The sequence below is a fragment of the Clarias gariepinus genome, chromosome 7 (genome assembly GCF_024256425.1).
Source record: "Clarias gariepinus isolate MV-2021 ecotype Netherlands chromosome 7, CGAR_prim_01v2, whole genome shotgun sequence".
Lineage (NCBI taxonomy): Eukaryota > Metazoa > Chordata > Actinopteri > Siluriformes > Clariidae > Clarias > Clarias gariepinus.
The window spans coordinates 30,203,741-30,221,382 of record NC_071106.1 but is presented as its reverse complement, the minus strand read 5'-3'; the positions used below and the strand labels follow the sequence as shown (position 1 = coordinate 30,221,382).

The following is a 17,642-nucleotide window of genomic DNA, read 5'->3' as shown; positions in this document are numbered from 1 at the left end:
ACTTCTTGAAGGGCAGATTTTTTTTTTTAAATCTGGCTTAACATACTTTCGAAGCTTGAGCTTTCTGTTTACGTGGCGGATTCACACAGACAAATGTTTTCATCCTTCTTAGTTGTATAGTGCTGTACTGTACCTTTGTAATAAGTGTTTTTATACCGATTTATATTTCAGAACGGTCGTGTCCTAAAATACCTGACTGTTGTTGTTGTTACTTTATCACCTAACGCCATGTGTGTCATTTTCATTAAAAAAACTTCAAGATCAGCTGGTCTGCAATAGTTCTTGCAAGAACAGTATTGTCACATGCATCTGCAAAACCCATAAAGCACCATGATTCACTGATCAGGTGCACTGATTTGTTTTTATCAAACGTTAAGTGATCTCTGATCACAATCATTTAAATTTTCTTCCGACCACATTTCTTAGCCGAAGACGGTTGGTCATCACTACCCTTCCAGGTTTTAATAATGCATTTTCTAGTTCTCAATCCAATTTCAGCAGTTTCAGCAATCTCCTTAGTTGTTTTCTTTGCTTTATGCAGGATAATCATTTGACCTTTCTGAAAAAGAGTAACATCTTTGCCGCAACACAGGATATGTCCTCTGACATGGTTAAGACGTTGGGCTGCTTATCAGTTAGGGTTCAATAACTTGCTGCCAGCTGAACCATATCAATCTTTGCAGTAATTACCCAATGGAGGACGTTTTTTGTTATTTTCTGGCAGTGTATATGGATGCTTAGTCTAGTCTGACACTCCAATTCTTGCCAGGTCCTTCTTAAGCCTTTGGTTTATCCTCTATAAAATTCCATTTTTGATCTTGTGCTTTGATTGTGTTCTCAGATTCTCAGAATGTAGTCTACTCTTTGTCTATGTAGTTTGATGCTCTTTTCACCCTGGCCTGTTTATCGTTTTTGAGTGTTTGGTTTGTTTATACTATGTTTTTCATTAAAATAATTTTAAGCATTTTGCATCCTCATGCCCCTATGCTGCAATAATTTATTACAGCTTGTTTCTATGTCCGTTTCTGACATTTCAAATTTTTTTATATTTTGTATATCAATATTAAAGAATAAAACAGTAAAACATAACATGCATAATCTATACTATTTAAGCACACACATCAAATCAACTACAGGCAATTTGGAAATGCCAATCAGCATAGACTGCATGGACTGTGGGAAAAAAAAACAGAAAAACCCACCAAGCAAAGAACATGTACAGTACACAGACGCACAGAAGCATGATTCGTTCCCCCACCCCTGAAAATACGAGTCGATAGGGCGGATCACTAAAGCATCAGAGCTTTTTAATTTTCTATAACAGCATTTCCTGAACTGTTTTATCCCAAATACAATGCAGCAGTGATTACATTTTTATTTATTAAAGAACAACACAACATCATCGTTTTAATCCATTTATAATTACATTTAATGTTGTGGAATGTCCATGAAATAAATTGGTTGAACTTGCGCTGCTTTGCTTTTGTTGAAAACAACAACAAAACAAAATCACATATGTACAACTATGAAAAAGCCCTTTCTTATTCAGAAAACCTTTTTCAATTACATTAGTCATTATTTACAAGAAAATAAAAGTATTAATAACAGATTTATTATAATTAAATAAATACACGCAAAGTACAGGTGCAAAGGCTGCATTACTGTATTTCTGACAGTCTACTGTAAATGTTTTGAATGTACTGTACGTCGTACACAGGAATGAACAGGATTCGTCCGTCACTATTGCCTTATTGACGTCGCTGTTTATTACAATATAACAGCGTACATATGTATGTAGGAAAGTTCTTTAGTGTAAACTGTTTCATATTTCCCTACAGCTACTGTATAATAATCCTACATCATGTCTACTTAATTTTTATTACACTATGATTTGCAGCTGTATTTTGAATCATCTGGTAATTGCAAATTTTGCACGACAGTGTGTAGTCAGATTTCTGTAAATACAGATTGTCTTCTTCTTTTGTATTAGGCTGAGTTCACAAGGACTTTTCTGAATCAATATGTTATACAACAAGCACCAATGCAAGGATTTTAGAACCTGTTGATCTTATTGAATTTTTTTCCACAGTACATATATTCCTTTTTATATATTGCTATATTGATATCTTTATTTTAATCTTTGTTTTTTGTCTTTTTTTTTTAATATATATTTTCTTTATAGCTGCTGGTCTCTGAGTGCCAACAAACACATTTCGATAATAGTAAGGTCTCTTTATCTTTATCTCATTATTTTCAAACACAGCAATCTCTAGTGTTTATACCCAACAACGGCTCATCATTTACATTTAGGCCTTTGGCCAGATGTTCTTATTCAGAGCGACTTACAAGAGAGCTTTAAAGTTCCCATTATTGGGTAGATCCTTACACTATCTATCTATACATTCTTTCCAGTCTTTTACCCGGCCGGTTTCTGTAAACCTGAAATGGATGAATAAATGAAAATTCTTATATATTTATACGATACATCATTTCATACTGATCAAATATTTATAGTATATGAGCCCTTGTGTAAATGTGGGAGGAGTCATCCTGGATACCCCATACAATATTCTGCTTCCTCATATGATAAAGTTGCTCAATCAGGATGCGCTGTGTATTCCCTCTCTAAGCAGACACGTTTGACCAAACCACATCATCAAAAGTAATCACCTCCATACACACATCAAGAGCCTAGCATATGTCACACGTGTATCTGTTAATGTTCACCTTAAATTATTTCCTCTGTAACATTTAGTTTTTTTATGTATTATTTAAATTATGCATTCATACTGTACATTACACACTTTTCACTTCAGAGTAGAAAAGAATGGTGTTTTAATATTGTTCTGATAAATCATTCAATGTTTCTATGCATGTTTTGTGTGCGTTTTTTCAAATTAAGTATAAAGGGCAATATGCTGAACATTTAACATGGAAACAAAAACACGTTTACAACATATAAGCAATACATATTTGTGCATCTTAAGTGAAATATCCTTGTGAAAACAGCCTCAGTCTGTATCTGTTAGTTCTGATTGTCTTTTAAGACTTAAAAAAGGGTAGTACGGTATGTCTAGCAAGTATGTCTTACATCAAAACTGTGGTGCATACTGTTTACTGTGATTAGATATTTTCCTGCTCTGCACACGGTAAGGTTTGGAAGCAATCAGGGAAAAAATCTACACTCAGTGTTATGGCCAAAAATGTATTCCAATGTTCAGCTGGGGCTCATATGAAGCTTTCAACTGACTACAGAACATGCAAATAAATGCTATCCAACATGCAAACACATCCTGTAGAGAAAGAATGTATTAAAAAAAGGGGGACTTTAAAGCCCAGTAAACAGTAATCAATAAAACAAAGTAAGTACTTGGTGACAACACCAATGCTGACCCTACATCCTGCAAAACTACCCACAATTCTTCTGAGAACTTTGAAGTTTTATTTTTTCAAATAATACTGATGTTTGAAAAAAAAAAAAATTTTCTTATTCAATAATTATGTTTTATGTTTTCTAATATATATATATATATATATATATATATATAAATGGATTTAGCCTAGTCGGACTGCAGAAGCTCCATATGAAAGTTGAACTTTGCAATGCATTATTCGACTGAATGAGGATTTTGGAATTTGCCCCCGATACTTACATTATACACACATTCTGGGTGACACACTTCACAGTCATTGTGCAGAGCAGGAAAACATTTACCGACCAAGACCTAAAGTAATGTACTTTCGTCATTTTCAATATAAGGCGCTCTTGAAAAACATCTGGACTATCCCTTTAAGAAAAGTCTAAAAGGTGTATTCTGGCACTCCAGTCTCACCTGACTGACAGCCATTAGTTATCGACTACTGTACTTTTCTTTACATACATGGGCTGCTTTTAGATTTTATCTCTTGGACAGTGCTTGTACAGACGCAGCAGAAGCTCAGGTGGTGTGTTTTTGCAGTCATGCTTATATTCAGCTTGTTGATAAGATACATTCACTGATAAGCTATAATACATTAGCATTACAATTCTAATGTAGCAAAACCTTTTATATTTATACGCTTTTCTGCTTATCGACATACCACACAAAGTGCATGAAGTTTCTTTTTTTCTTTTCCTCGACTGAATGAGCACTGAGGTGCTTTTGTACATTTCCAGAGGAGTTCATAATGGCACATACTGAATACAACTTTAAAAAGAGCCTATGATAAACATTTCATGAATCCTGGCTGGGTTTTATTGAGAAGATGCTGGTCGCTTCATATGCAGCTGGTTCTTTGTGAAGCAGTGGTTGAAGCAAATCTCAGTCTGAATCATAAAAGAAAAAGTTTTGGCGATATAGCTCACAGGATTCAATGAAGGAAAGGTAGAAAGACAGATGGATGGTTTTGTGGAGTCGAAACAGAGATAGTCTTTTCTCTCGTCTCTCTCTCTCTCTCTCTATCTCTCTCTTAGACCAGCGGCTCTTCCGTGATGGTGGGCAGGTTGGGCGTGGTGGGCCCGCTCCGGCCCTCCCCTCGGACGCTGAGACTGGAGATGGACCAGACGTCGCTCAGTTCTGCCCAGGACAGGTCAATAAGAGGTGGAGAGAAAAATCAGAGTGTGGTTATTCAAAGGACAGGAGAGGTAAAAGGTCACACCATTTTACAAGGGTGCATGCAGGGGAGGGGCGAGTTCTTGAGGAGCCACTGAGAACACGCTCCATGGAGAATCTTCAGAGAAGAGAGGGTTCCAGCGAACACAGTGAACTTCAGGTGAATCTACGACACACAAAGTGATGCAGCTCATAGCAAAGCAAGCGTGGCCATGCATGGTTTGCTTCTTTTTCTTTGGTCTCTTGGTAGAATTTACAAAATACAAAAGAGACGTCAAAAGAGTAAATAGAGGTACAAATGCCTACACGGTTAGACCTAAAGTTTGTGGACACTTGTATATCTACTGTACAGTATATATATATATATATATTTATATAGTATATATTGTTTTTACTGTTTTAATAACCTTCAGTCTTTTCAGAAGGCATTGTACAAGATTTGGGAACATGGCTATATGCAATTATGCTTATTAAACCACAAGAGCATTAATGACCTCATGTTGGGCATTTCAGTTTGTCCCAAAGGTATTCAGTTGGATTGAGGTCAGGGCTCTGTACGAGGACAGAGTTCCAGTCTTGTAGTTCCAGTAAATAGTTTATGCGCTACAGCATACAAAGACATGCTACATAATTGGGTGCTTCCATCTTAGTATACGCCGACATCCCAAATTTCTTGACATATTTAATATGAAAATTCAATGCAATGCAAATTGCATTGTTTACAGATGTGTGTAGCACATGCTAGTAGGACGTGAGTAAGTCATGCTAGGTCTCACACACAGTGCCACTTACCAGTCCGAAATTTGCTGTACATTCCATTCTCGTGCACTGGCTTGCTGTCTGACCAGAATGGCAAACCTCGTTCTCGCCACCTTTTAGAAAAAAAAAAAAAGAACGATCTTCATCATTCTCTACAACAGTTAACATGATGTATGGAGAAAACTGCAATGAAACAGATATTCGCTGGCTTAAATGTTTGGGAAAAACTCACCAGTGGAATATGAAAACAGCTGTGATGACGATGGCAGACACAATGTCGGTTATAATCCACATCACACTGTACTGGTGTGGGGTCTGTGTTGGTTAGAGATTGTGAAAGTTCAATTCCCGTAACCATAAACGTAGTCATGTTGGGTGTGAGACGTTTTCTACTTTAGTTTTAAGCTTAGTTAACTGTGTATTAAACGTTTAATAAACACAAAGTATTGCAGAATAGCTGACCTGTTAAACAAGTCGCTGTAGTTTCTTAATTATGTAATGTGTTATTTCATAGTTTTAAAATCTCCAGTATTGCTCTAAAATTCTAGAGTGTAGAAAATATATCACTAAACAAAAAACACTAAAATAGAAGGTGTGTCCAAACCTTTGACTGGTACTGTATATACAGTACTGTATATGTCAATCACTTTCAGGATAATTTTGCCTTTAAACCTTGGGCTGTACCTCTAAAGACATTGTTACTAAACTTTAAAATGGCTGCTACACCTTTTTTATATAACAGACGTGATATGCCCACTGAATGTCACATGGAAGAGATAGTGAAAATAAACCAGCTATAGTAGTGCGTGTCTATGCTTCCTATAAAGCGCTATGTGGAGGTTAGATCAAGTTTTAACTGAGACAACATATAAGGTAACAGGAAATTTGTGTGTAATTGTCCAAAGTATGCTTTAAACCACTTTTGGTGGTCAACAAAAATATTAAGACAATATACTGTACATGGAAATAAAGTATTCATCTCATCCTCACTGTTATGATTTAATTAGGAAAGTCATTAAAACCTTGAATTCCGTTTCATTTTGGCCACAACTGTAGGTCAGTGCAGCGTCTCTCACCATAAGGAAGATGGGCTTGTGCAGGATCTTGAGGAGGTGCGGTGCGTTGGTGGTGACTGAATGAGCTCCGGCACACCAGGCCAGGGAGAAGAGCCACGGCTGACTGATCACATACAGGTTAGTGCTGATGTTCACAGAGGCGTATTTACTGAGAAGAGATGGAAAGAGCGATGGAGGTAATAATTGTGATTCTAAGCCGCAAAAATTGTGGTTTTTTTCTTCCATACTACAGTATAAGCCACACGGGATTTGATGCGATGATTTATGTGTTTATGGGGAAAAAAACATGTGCATTACTGTGTTGTCAAGATCCGCTAAAGAGCACTGGCAGATTTGTATGTTTTCTGACACCCTTCCACAGTAAAGTGCATTAACCTTTTCATCAATTTGAGCTACAGGAGCTAATCTGCGAGGCTTTGCTGCCCATGGCCATGTCTCCAGTTCACTTGTTTTCCTTTCCTGAACCACTCTTGCTCAGTTCTGACCACTGCAGACCGGAAACATCCCACAAGAGCTGCAGTTTTGGACTTGCTCTGATCCAGTCATCCAGCAATCACAATCTGTCCCTTGTTAATGATGATCAAATTGAAACACTTCAAAAAAACTAATTCAAACACTTGACTATTTCCTCCTTTTCCAACACATCAACATTGCCAAAATGTTCACTTGCTGCCTTATATATCTGACCCACTTCCAAACTGTACTGTCTAGACTACTGCACCAAAAAACGCAGCACTTTTCTGAACTGGGATGTTCCCAGTATGTGGTCGTCATTAAGTAACAAAAGTGGGTCAAGGAAAGAAAACTGGTGAACCGGCAACATTGTCATGGATGGCCAAGTCTCACAGATGCATGTGGGGAGCAACGGGTGGCCAAAGTAGTCTGATGCAATATACAGTAAGAGCTACTATAGCTCAAATTGGCCAAAAGATTAATGCTGGTTCCCATAAAAAAGTGTCAAAACACACATAGCATCACCTTTTGGGTGGTTAAAGGGGGACCTACTCAATATTAGGCGGGTATTTATAATGTTTTGGCTGAATCATGTAAGCACAGTGCTATTGAATGCTGAATGATCTTTATTGGTCAGAAGATGTCATTAATAACCCTAAAATCAACTGTAGTGAAAGCTGTAGTACAATTCACGTTTAATTTAATGTGCTATTTCTTATATGTTTGGGTTTCTATGGTAACAACCTTAAGAAAAATGTGAACAGATGGACAAAGAACAAGAAACTGTGGTTCAATGCAAATGCTGTTTGTCTTTGATAATATTCTCAAAGACAGACACAGCAAAATGAACATCCATGCCAAAACATTACTCACGGCATTCAGGAGGCACATTTACGAGGAAGACTGATAGAGCTTGAATTTCTGTAAAGCCCTTTTCGTCATAAAAATCATCATCCAAATAGGAACAGTCTGTAACACCAATATAGTTTCTACGCTGTGTGAACGGCAGTACAGCATCCAATTTCCATGATCAAGTGCTCTCGACTGTCACAGGCGAATTCGTGTAATACACGAAAAGCCACAATCACGCCATTCTCTCAGGTTCCTGATTTCTCTCCAAGTCTCTCTCTACTGCATATCAATTACTGCCTTATTATATAGTCTGTCACACTTTCAGCTCCAGTTCAAACCAATTTACATGGAGCTCCGTCTTTATTCTGTTGCATGTACATCAACAGTAGTGTTCTGTATTTAATTGGCTTTAAATAAAATATTAAGTGTTTTTTAATAACGGATGTGCCTAGTTATAACTAGCAATGCAGCATTAAAGATGCCGAGCTCAGTTACTCATACTCGTAAAAATGTTCTGACAATAACTTTTGATACCACGTGATACCATGAGCACTGTGCACTTCGCCACAGACAATATATCATTACAGTGACCTGGAGGTGTTTAGTTATTAAAAAAGCCAATCAAAGCGGAGTAGACTCGCTCGTCGTCTATACCGCTTAATCCTGTATTCAGACATGCAAACTCCATGCACACAGATATTGGAATAGAACCCTGGAGGTGCAAGGCGACAGTGCGAACCACTGCACCACCGTGCCGCCTAGACTGAAATCATCTAGCTTACATTACACACCCAGAACAAGCCTAGAAGTCTAATAAACTAAAATCATTATGTGTTTATACCTGATCTGCTCCTGCGACATTGAGCTGTAGTGCAGGTTCAGCCTCACGATGTTGTTCTCCTGAAGCTCCTCGATGGACGCTCGGCTCCCGGATGTCTGCTGTAGATCCGGATCCAGCTCCTGCACCAGGTCCCTCTGATCTGCTGGAAGCCACAGCACCTACAGTACACACACACACACACACACACACACACACAATGATGAAGGAAAGATCAATAAATACAATTCGATATTAACCAGGGGGCCAAATAACACACAAATGTCAAGTGTCAAAAAAAAAAGGATCATCTCTGCTTTAGGAAGATCTGACATGTGAATTCGACAGGTTTAATTCTTCCTTACAAATACATCTATATCATTTACGTTTCATTTTCTCCATTCAGGTGACCTTTAAGTGGATTGTCTAGAGGAATCACGTGGTCAGGTTTCTCTCTATACCTCGCATACATTACTAGTGCATTTTGCTTTTTTACATTTACATTCTTATCTTCATTTTAAGATTAAATTAAATGCGCACTTCAAGCCGTATAACAGAAAGGCTTCATTACCTGGCTGGAGTTGATGAAGGATTCGTTATGGATGACCTCCAGGGTTCGGGTGATCCACGTATTCCGGTATGGGTGACTCATAGGCGGCCGACGGAGATCAAAGATCACTAAACTCCTGTGCTGTGCGGCTAAGTCCAAAAACTCTTTCAGTGTGGGCACCGTCTGGTTCTCTACCTGGGCTCGATCATCCGGGGCTAAAGACAATGCTGTACCAAACGGATCCCTCTGGATTTACAGGAAAAATAAATATGATTATGGACGTTGTTTGCTACGTTAAATTAAATTCCAAGATGTAAAATTGTACTGCAGTTAAACCTTCCACAAATGAGTCATATACTGTCTGTTATTGACTCTTGCTCGGTATTTCCTACAATACTGTTATGTCAAGTAACCCCCTGATACCACCAGCATAATTCTTGTAATCAGTATTGTCTCCCCTCTTGAGGGTTTACAGCCCCGAAGCATATCTAATGCAGGATGCAATAAGCATGAGAGGCTTACTGTATGTGCAAATATATTGGAGCTGTGCATCCCAGCTAAAGAAACTCAATTTTTATTTCTCAGAATTCATTTTATGTTATCGAAGTGTATTCCCTATGTCTAGTCTGCTTTGTAGTTTCGTTTTCAAGAGGTACAGACGGAAGTAAAAGGGAGATGATTTGGTCATTTTCCAAAATAAAACACTATCCAAACTCCGATAGTCAATAAAATGGAAACAAAATAAAAAATATATATTTTTAATTCTTCATGAGCGACTCTGTACCAAATCATTTACTGCCGGATACTGGTACTTGGCCTGGGGTTTTGGGGACCACTGAACTAGGGTATCTACTTTATTTTCTTAATACCATATGTTTAATATGTTTAAAGCATCATTATGTTTCAGGTCAGTCCACGCATTGTCTACAGGATTCAGTACAGGCCTTTTTGTTACAACATTGGAGGTGTCCCATAAGACATTTTACTATAGTGTGTACCATAGTGTAATGTACAATAATATACAATAGTATTATTACTATTGTATATTAGTATTATTAATATACAATGAAAATATGTAGTAGTAGAGTGTAATGGACACTACAGTACACACCATGGTAAAAGTTCTTATGAGACACCTCCAGTGTTGCATCAGAATTATGTGTATTATTCGGTCCTTCAGACATTAACATGGTAGGTGCCGTAGGTCTTTAGAGTAAATACTATGGCACTTTAGTGGGCACTGCAACCACACCATGATGTTTAATTAACGGTACATCCATACAATGGTACCATGCTGCACCAGATATTCAATGCCTTTTTAAAATTTTCCAAAAGATCAAAAATATTGGAACATCTGACCTACACTTTTTTTTTCTTTTTGCCCTGTCATGCCAAGTTAACTTGATTATTTATACAATTACCAGCTTTAAATGTCCCTTCTTGTGTTACCCCCTTAATTTCCACCTGTGAACTCTGTTCATGTGCTGATAAAAAAGATAAACCAGCAGAATAACCAGAGACCTATCTACAGTATGAGAGTAAAGCATGCCAATTTGAAGCTGAGAAAAGGGAAAATTGGACATGGACATCAAATTATATGTATTATTGTAGCACATGCTAAAAAGCAATAGATTACAGTATAAGAGAATTTGTGCATAAATATATCTAATGGCTTTACATTAGAAGTAAAGTACTACATAGGGTTTAAAAGCATTTCTATATTAACAATGCTATTATGATTGTCTGAGAAACAGACATAGAAGAGTTGTCATTAGTAAGCATCTCCACAATCTCACCTGCAGGAACCAGGTTCCAGCATTGAGCATCTCTAGCTCGGGCCAGGTGAACATGGCTGCTGGAGTGTTTGTTCGGTTGGGAAACACCTTGCGTACATCGGTTGTCCTTCTCAGCGTGCTGTCGTGCATGAGAAAAGGGACACCATCATAGCTGCCGGGAGAAAACACATGGGTGAACTGCGATCCTGTTTAAACTGCAGTGTTGACATCCCAAATAGGCTTATTAATGATGTTCACTGTTAAGTTTATTTGTGAATCAATAATCTAATTGATTAGTACTTTTTATGAAAATGCAACACAGGAACCCTTGACTCTGCTAAGTAACAACCCCTCCACCTACTTCCTACTTCCTATGCTAACAGAAGCACCTCAGGGGCTCCTTCAGGCACCGTGGGATTGGCAACGGGATTAGCTGGCAGATAATAAGCTTGTTCGCTCTTCATGGAAGGATTAAGAGGGCACCAGGAATCTACCTGTGTCTGATCTCTATTTATAGAGGCCACCTAGTTGGTATGACCCTGTGTCCTGCTGAAAGATCTGATGAATGGGCGGCTCATTCGAGGCTGTGACTGGTGGCTTTGATGTGTCAGGGATCAGAGAACGGATTGCATGGATGGACGTTGTGTTCTAATGGGGTGGGAGATGAAATGAAATGTAAGGGAAGGTGAAAACAGTAGGTCGGGTTGTTTAGTTATAGATTGAAATAATGACAGTGCTGAGTGAGAGGCAGGAGTGGGAGGGACAGAGAGAAATAAAAGGACAGATATCAGCTATGTTTCATTATTCCGATCAAAGATTTCATATTTGAATGGGTTCCGCCCACTGTGAAGTATTTAATCTGCAAGAAATATAACAAAAGAAGTATTTTTTCAAGGTTTAGGTTTAGACTCGACTTCCCATCTTTTCCGATTAATCCCACCCTCTGCATTATGATTGGATTTAAGAATTTAGTCTCACCTATAAGTGGATAGATGCTTCACTATATATAAAATGTAAGCCAAAAAGTTTGCCTTCCCCAGCCAGAAACTGAATAGGTAAAAGTCAGAGGAAGTATTTGTCCCTTCCTGGTTTTAATTTTGCATATTTGTCACATTTGAATTATTGATATTATTAAAAAATGAATATTACACAAAGATAACCTGAGTAAATACAAAATGCAGTTTTAAATGATGATTTCATTTATCAAGGAAAAAAAGTTGTCCAAACCTACATGACCCTACAGTATGTAAAAAAAAAACAGGAGTGACAGGACAGGGGAATTGTGTTCATGTTAATAATGGTGACATCAGATAAAGAGAAACTGTGCAAAAGGAAAACATTACTACTGTGTCAGCTTAGTAGTTTCCCTGGGGTGAGAGAAAGACAAACAGAAAGAACGACATACAAACAGACATGAAAGGAAACAGGAATTGGTGGGGAACAGAGGATAAAAAACAGTCCCAAGGAACTGAGCCCTCTTATTAGTGACAGCAGTTGAAATCCTGTTGTGTGACTGTTCTCGCCATAACAGTGATAAAGAAACAAAAAGAAAGATGGAGAAAGTAGGAGAGACACCTAACTCACCTAATAGTGACATCAGTCTCTAGTCCCGTTCCTCCAGCCTCCACAGCTTTCCGGAAGGACATCTGTGTGTTCTCTGGTGCGAGCTGAATGAAAACAGTAAGACGTTCATGATCAGTGAGAGGAAAAATAAATAAATCAGAGGATCTGTGACGTGTCTTAGCAAAGTCAAAAAAACACCACAGAAAATCTGTGGACGGTGTATTGGTAGCCTTTACCATGGGAGCTCCTCTGTGCCCAATAAGGATGGGTGCTGGGCCCAGTGTGCCCTCTTCCTTAATGCAAGGGGAATACATGCCCAGAGGAACCAGGTACAAGGCGAACAGAACAGCCAGGTATGAACCGAGGATGGCCACCTGCCTCACTGCAACACAAATGTTCGACAGTTGAATCATTTCGAAAAACATAAAACAAATAAAGTCCATGCCTGTGTATTTTTAAATGAGCAGTTTTCTCATAATGCTGTCTTTAGACTGGGGTTTTTTAATACCACTTTCTAGTGCAGGGATTTTGTCTAGTACTGGTATTAAACTACGGTTCGGAAGGTCCCAGGTTCAAACCCCATGACCACCAAGTTGCCACAGTTGGGCCCTTGAGCAAGGCCCTTAACCCTCAACTGCTCAGATGTGCAATGAGATAAAAATGTAAGTCCTTTTGGATAAGGGCATCTGCCAAATGCCTAAATGTAAATGTATTTCAGAAAGGGACCTGGTGTCTTGTGTATAATTTTTCCATCTTATCCTCTATCAAGCGTGCTTAGCTTTGTGTATAGCGGAAACCATGCAACCACACCAGGTAAGACTGAAGCCCCCTGGGCTGGTATTTCCATGGCCAAGGAAACAATATGACATGGGACATCTTCTGTCGTTAGACTATGAAGACAACCAGGGGACGTGTGTCCCACACAGCGTCAGAACAATGAAGAGCTCCGGTGCATGTCCTTCCTTCAGCAGTGCTAGAGGTTTATTGGGAATATCATGCAATGAAGACTGTGATGATGTAAGATTGGTTTGCTTCCTTCTGTAGACTGTTTTAGTTGGCCCGCTAACATTGAGTTTCAGATCTGATGTAGACGAGGAAAGTATCCCATCAACAAACAAAAAAAGCATTTGGAATTGAAAATCTCCTATAGTAGTTCTGATCGTTTTTATATATATTAAAAAAAAAAAACTACTAGCTCACCTTCTGTAGCAGATCTTCAGATTCAGTTTGTCCAATCATCTGCTTTTATGTCAGTTATCTTTAATAAGCCCAAGGCAGCTCATCAAACAGGAGCCTAGCTACAGATGAGTGCGTTCACAAACAGTATAATCCTATTTTTGTTCATTTACCCCCTCTGGTCTAAATAGAACGGTCCCCAGGAGTGGTCACAGAGAAAACATATAATTCCACTGTGTGCGGGACATACAACTTGCTCGCATAAGATTAATTAGTTAATTACATAGAGATCTACGACTAATTAACTATACTGGAACATTTATTTAGCACATCTTTTCCAATTTTAAGACCATGAACTTTAAAAAGTTCATAACTCAAAGGTGTACAACTCAACTGAACATGAGTAATTAAATGTAGTTTATACCTTATAACACTAGTTTTTCACTTAAAAACTAGGGAAACATTTAAACAATGCAAACTATCTTCAAATACAAGACTTGTGTGTGTATATATATATATATATGGGAACAGTTTCGAGTGAACTGCCTGTAGTAAAAAACTGTGATGTTTTACCACCTCAAATGTCTCCAACGTATAAACATGTGTTTTGAGACTAATTAGTGCACATGGTGTTTTGAGACTGGTGTAAGTGTGTGTAATGAATGAGTTTCTAGAACAATTCCATCGCAGATTTAGAAACTATGATTATGAAGATTTCGTACAGTATGTAACAGCATTAAAATGCGTTTCAGTTCCATAAATCCAAAATTCAGAGAAGCCCAGAGAATATGTCCAAGGCTGATGGTCCTGGCTGATCTAGCTGAAAACCAGTTAATTTCAGTAACTGGTCGATCAACCGGTGCATCACTATTATAAATGTAATAAATCATTGAAAAATCGATTTTGGGTTTAATGCAGCAACACATTTATTGGCGCACTTAATTTATTTCCTCCATCTCTAATAAGTTTTATCACCTTTTCAGGACAGGAAGCAACTCATGTGGGGATGTTTCATATCAATTAAGACGCTTGGCTGCAGTAAAACATCTGCATGATGCAAACATTTTAAAAAAGGCTGTATATCTCTGAATGATGATTCTGGCTGAGCCCACTGCACTAGTGGAGCGCACTAGTGGAACACTTGCATAAATGCATTAGAGTACCAAGGGATTATTTAGAGAAATAGAGATAGTTTTTACTCTCATAACAGTGTTATTCTTTAGCAATCGAAAGTCCTGGTTTGACCTGAACGGCCCTCATATTTTGTGTGGAGTAAAACAAATAGACGCACTAGAAAAAAATACATGATGTCACCACTCTACTCTCTGTAGATTAGACAGTGGAACACATGGCTTAAGTATAAATTTATTTTTAATTCAATGACTCATTTCTTCAGGAGTTAGTGTAGCTTAGTTACTTTGGCCAAAAAAAACAGTCTAATTTATCCTCAAATGAATTACTAATAATAACAATCTAAACATTGTCATCATTCAGTCAAGGTAATTACTTTATCTGGATCTTTGTTGATAAGGAATTTCCATTGTTGTCTTTATAAAAGCTTTTTTTTAAAGTGAGAGGAAAAGCATTATATGGTGTGCTGTTAGATGAAAATCTAATGCATGTTGAGCTGCTGTGATGTGGTGCTGTCTCTTAAGATTAATAAGACAAAAACCCTAACCCTGAGCTTGTCGTGTTACAGAGAACCCACAGAGCCCGCAGAAACACCCATGGTGTGAGGCTTACTGCCACAAACTCTTACAAAGTCACTCGAGACTCCTTTCATAATTGCTAAAGAAAGCTTCACTATGTTACTTTGTTTTTTATTATTATCATCATGTTAGTTTTAGATGATGTAAACCATTGGCTGTGTGAATAAGCTGTAAATGCATTATAATGTACCAGAACAGCATAACAGTACATACAATATAAAACGCATCAGCTAGGTTACAGCCTGATCGACTGTCATGGCAGCTGTTGTAAAAAAGATTAAATAAAAATCTGCATTTTTAAAGCACTGTTGACTTTGTAAAGCAATGTTGTCTTCATATCCTTGTGTCGATCCTTATCTGAGAACGGCTGGCCAGAACTACAGTACTTCTGGTTTAAAGATATTCAATCAGGTGCTAATAAAAAGAAACACTGCGAATAAAATGCAACGTACACAACGGTAGAGTGTAAGTCTCGGGAGATTAATAATATTCATTATTAATAATAATAATAATAATAATAATAATTATATTAATATTCAACTCAAGCTGCCGCTCAGGAGAAACAAAGTTCTGCAAATATGCAAAGCGGTACAAAGACCTGTTGGTTCTCAGACGCACACAGCTGGACTGACAGCAAAGCTTTCTTAGTCCCATTAAATTGTAATCAGCCATGACTTTATGGTGCATTAGGAAGAAATCAAAGCCATAAAAGAAAATTACGGTCTGGGGGCAGGATTTAGATAATACCACCATTAGGAAATTTAACCCAGCAGGAACCCAAATGTTGGACGACTGTTGTAATTTAGTTCTAACAATGTTGTGATGATGTTTAATGTCGTGACAACATGGTATTCAAAAGATTTTTATTTTATTTTTCTAGGATGTTTTTCCCTGATTTTCTCCCTAATTTAGTCGTGTCCAATTTCTCCCCGCCACTAGGGGCTTCACATTGAGACCAATCAGTCAGGAGGGGCGCAGACTATCACGTGTTTTCTTAGTGCGCGTGGAACCGCGTGAAGTCATCGACTCCATCTTTTTTGAACTGCTCGCTCACACACCGTTGGGGGCAGCGTAACACACTCGGAGGACAGCGCTATCCAGCGCTACCCTCGCTTGCGTGAGCAATTAGAGGTGACCAGAGAACGGCACAGCAGAGGATCATCACAACTGCCCAGAAGATCGTCGGCTCCCCTCTCAGCAACTTGGAAAACTTACACAGTTCCCGCTGCCTCAAACCGGCCGATAAAATTGTAAAGGACTATTCACACCCGGGACATCAACTGTTTGATCTACTGCCGTCGGGCAGGCGGTATAGAACACTAAAAATAAGAACCAGTAGATTTTAAAACGGTTGTTACCCTTTTGCAATAAGTGCACTGAATGCTGCTATAAAAAAGTGTAAATAGTGTGCTATAAAGATCAATTATTTATGCAACATCTGCAATTCATGCTATTTATGTAATTAATCATCTGCAATAAATTTTTTATTAATTTGTCGCAATGACAACAAAGACTATTCTAAATTAACGTGAGAGCACTATGTGGCAGCCCACCCTTGGCAGCGAGAGGCTACAGCATTACTCGGGGATCGAACCAGCAATCTCCAAATGATAGGGCAGGCACTTTACCACTGCACCACACAAATGAACTTCATTTGAAGCATTTATGCTGATTAAGATTCATTCGCACAACGTCTACTGTAAATTCAAGTTTCTAACAGTGATTAGAATAACGATTGGAGATTATGATGGGCTCAACAACTTCCTGCACAGAACGCGTGTATCTGATGTCATGCATCTCTTAGTGTTGTAATTTTAATAGGTGCATCTTATCACGCAAATTACTGGACTGTAAAATGGTGTTTGTGCTTTAAGTAAGCTTTATTATCCTAAACTGCGTAACCACTTTACACGTTAATTCAAGCACTTTATAAACCAACATAAAGTAAGCATTTTTATCTTATTCACCTACTGCAACTTAAAGGCATCAAGATGGATAATGAATCTAACAAGCAATAAGCTATGAGATTTAAACATCATCCGAGTAATAACAGAAAACAATACTTCTTTACTTCAATACATATTTCTACAGAGGTCTCCACTTGAGGCATATTACATCAGGCAGAGAAAAATGCTCCTAAATATAAGAAGTGGCTCATTGCCCAAGTCAGTGTAATCCTAATGCTGCAATATAATCCCTTTATAAGTCTTAGGGTTGGAACAAATGTGGTCGTTATACAATAAAAAACAAGACGTGTGTTTATTTCTCCGCTGTATAAGAACAACCGAGCTCCGTATAAAGCTAAGAGAGTGAACTTCAT

At 38.1% G+C, this 17,642-nt stretch overlaps 1 protein-coding gene across 4 annotated transcripts in view; it reads right to left on the bottom strand.

Annotated features, from left to right (window-relative positions):
* Positions 1-1,292: 1,292 nt before the first annotated feature.
* The window catches only part of gdpd4a (glycerophosphodiester phosphodiesterase domain containing 4a), a 30,796-nt gene continuing 14,446 nt past the window's right edge, over positions 1,293-17,642 (bottom strand). For 3 of the 4 annotated variants that reach the window (XM_053500628.1, XM_053500626.1, XM_053500629.1), the window contains exons 8-16: positions 12,674-12,819; positions 12,459-12,541; positions 10,896-11,046; positions 9,121-9,345; positions 8,574-8,731; positions 6,428-6,575; positions 5,584-5,666; positions 5,385-5,464; positions 1,293-4,758 (exon numbers count right to left, since the gene is read on the bottom strand). In XM_053500628.1, coding sequence (XP_053356603.1) covers positions 4,643-4,758; positions 5,385-5,464; positions 5,584-5,666; positions 6,428-6,575; positions 8,574-8,731; positions 9,121-9,345; positions 10,896-11,046; positions 12,459-12,541; positions 12,674-12,819 — 1,190 coding nt within the window. In that variant the 3' untranslated portion in view covers positions 1,293-4,642. The remainder of the gene's footprint in view (positions 4,759-5,384; positions 5,465-5,583; positions 5,667-6,427; positions 6,576-8,573; positions 8,732-9,120; positions 9,346-10,895; positions 11,047-12,458; positions 12,542-12,673; positions 12,820-17,642) is intronic. The other variant, XM_053500630.1, reaches the window with a different exon arrangement.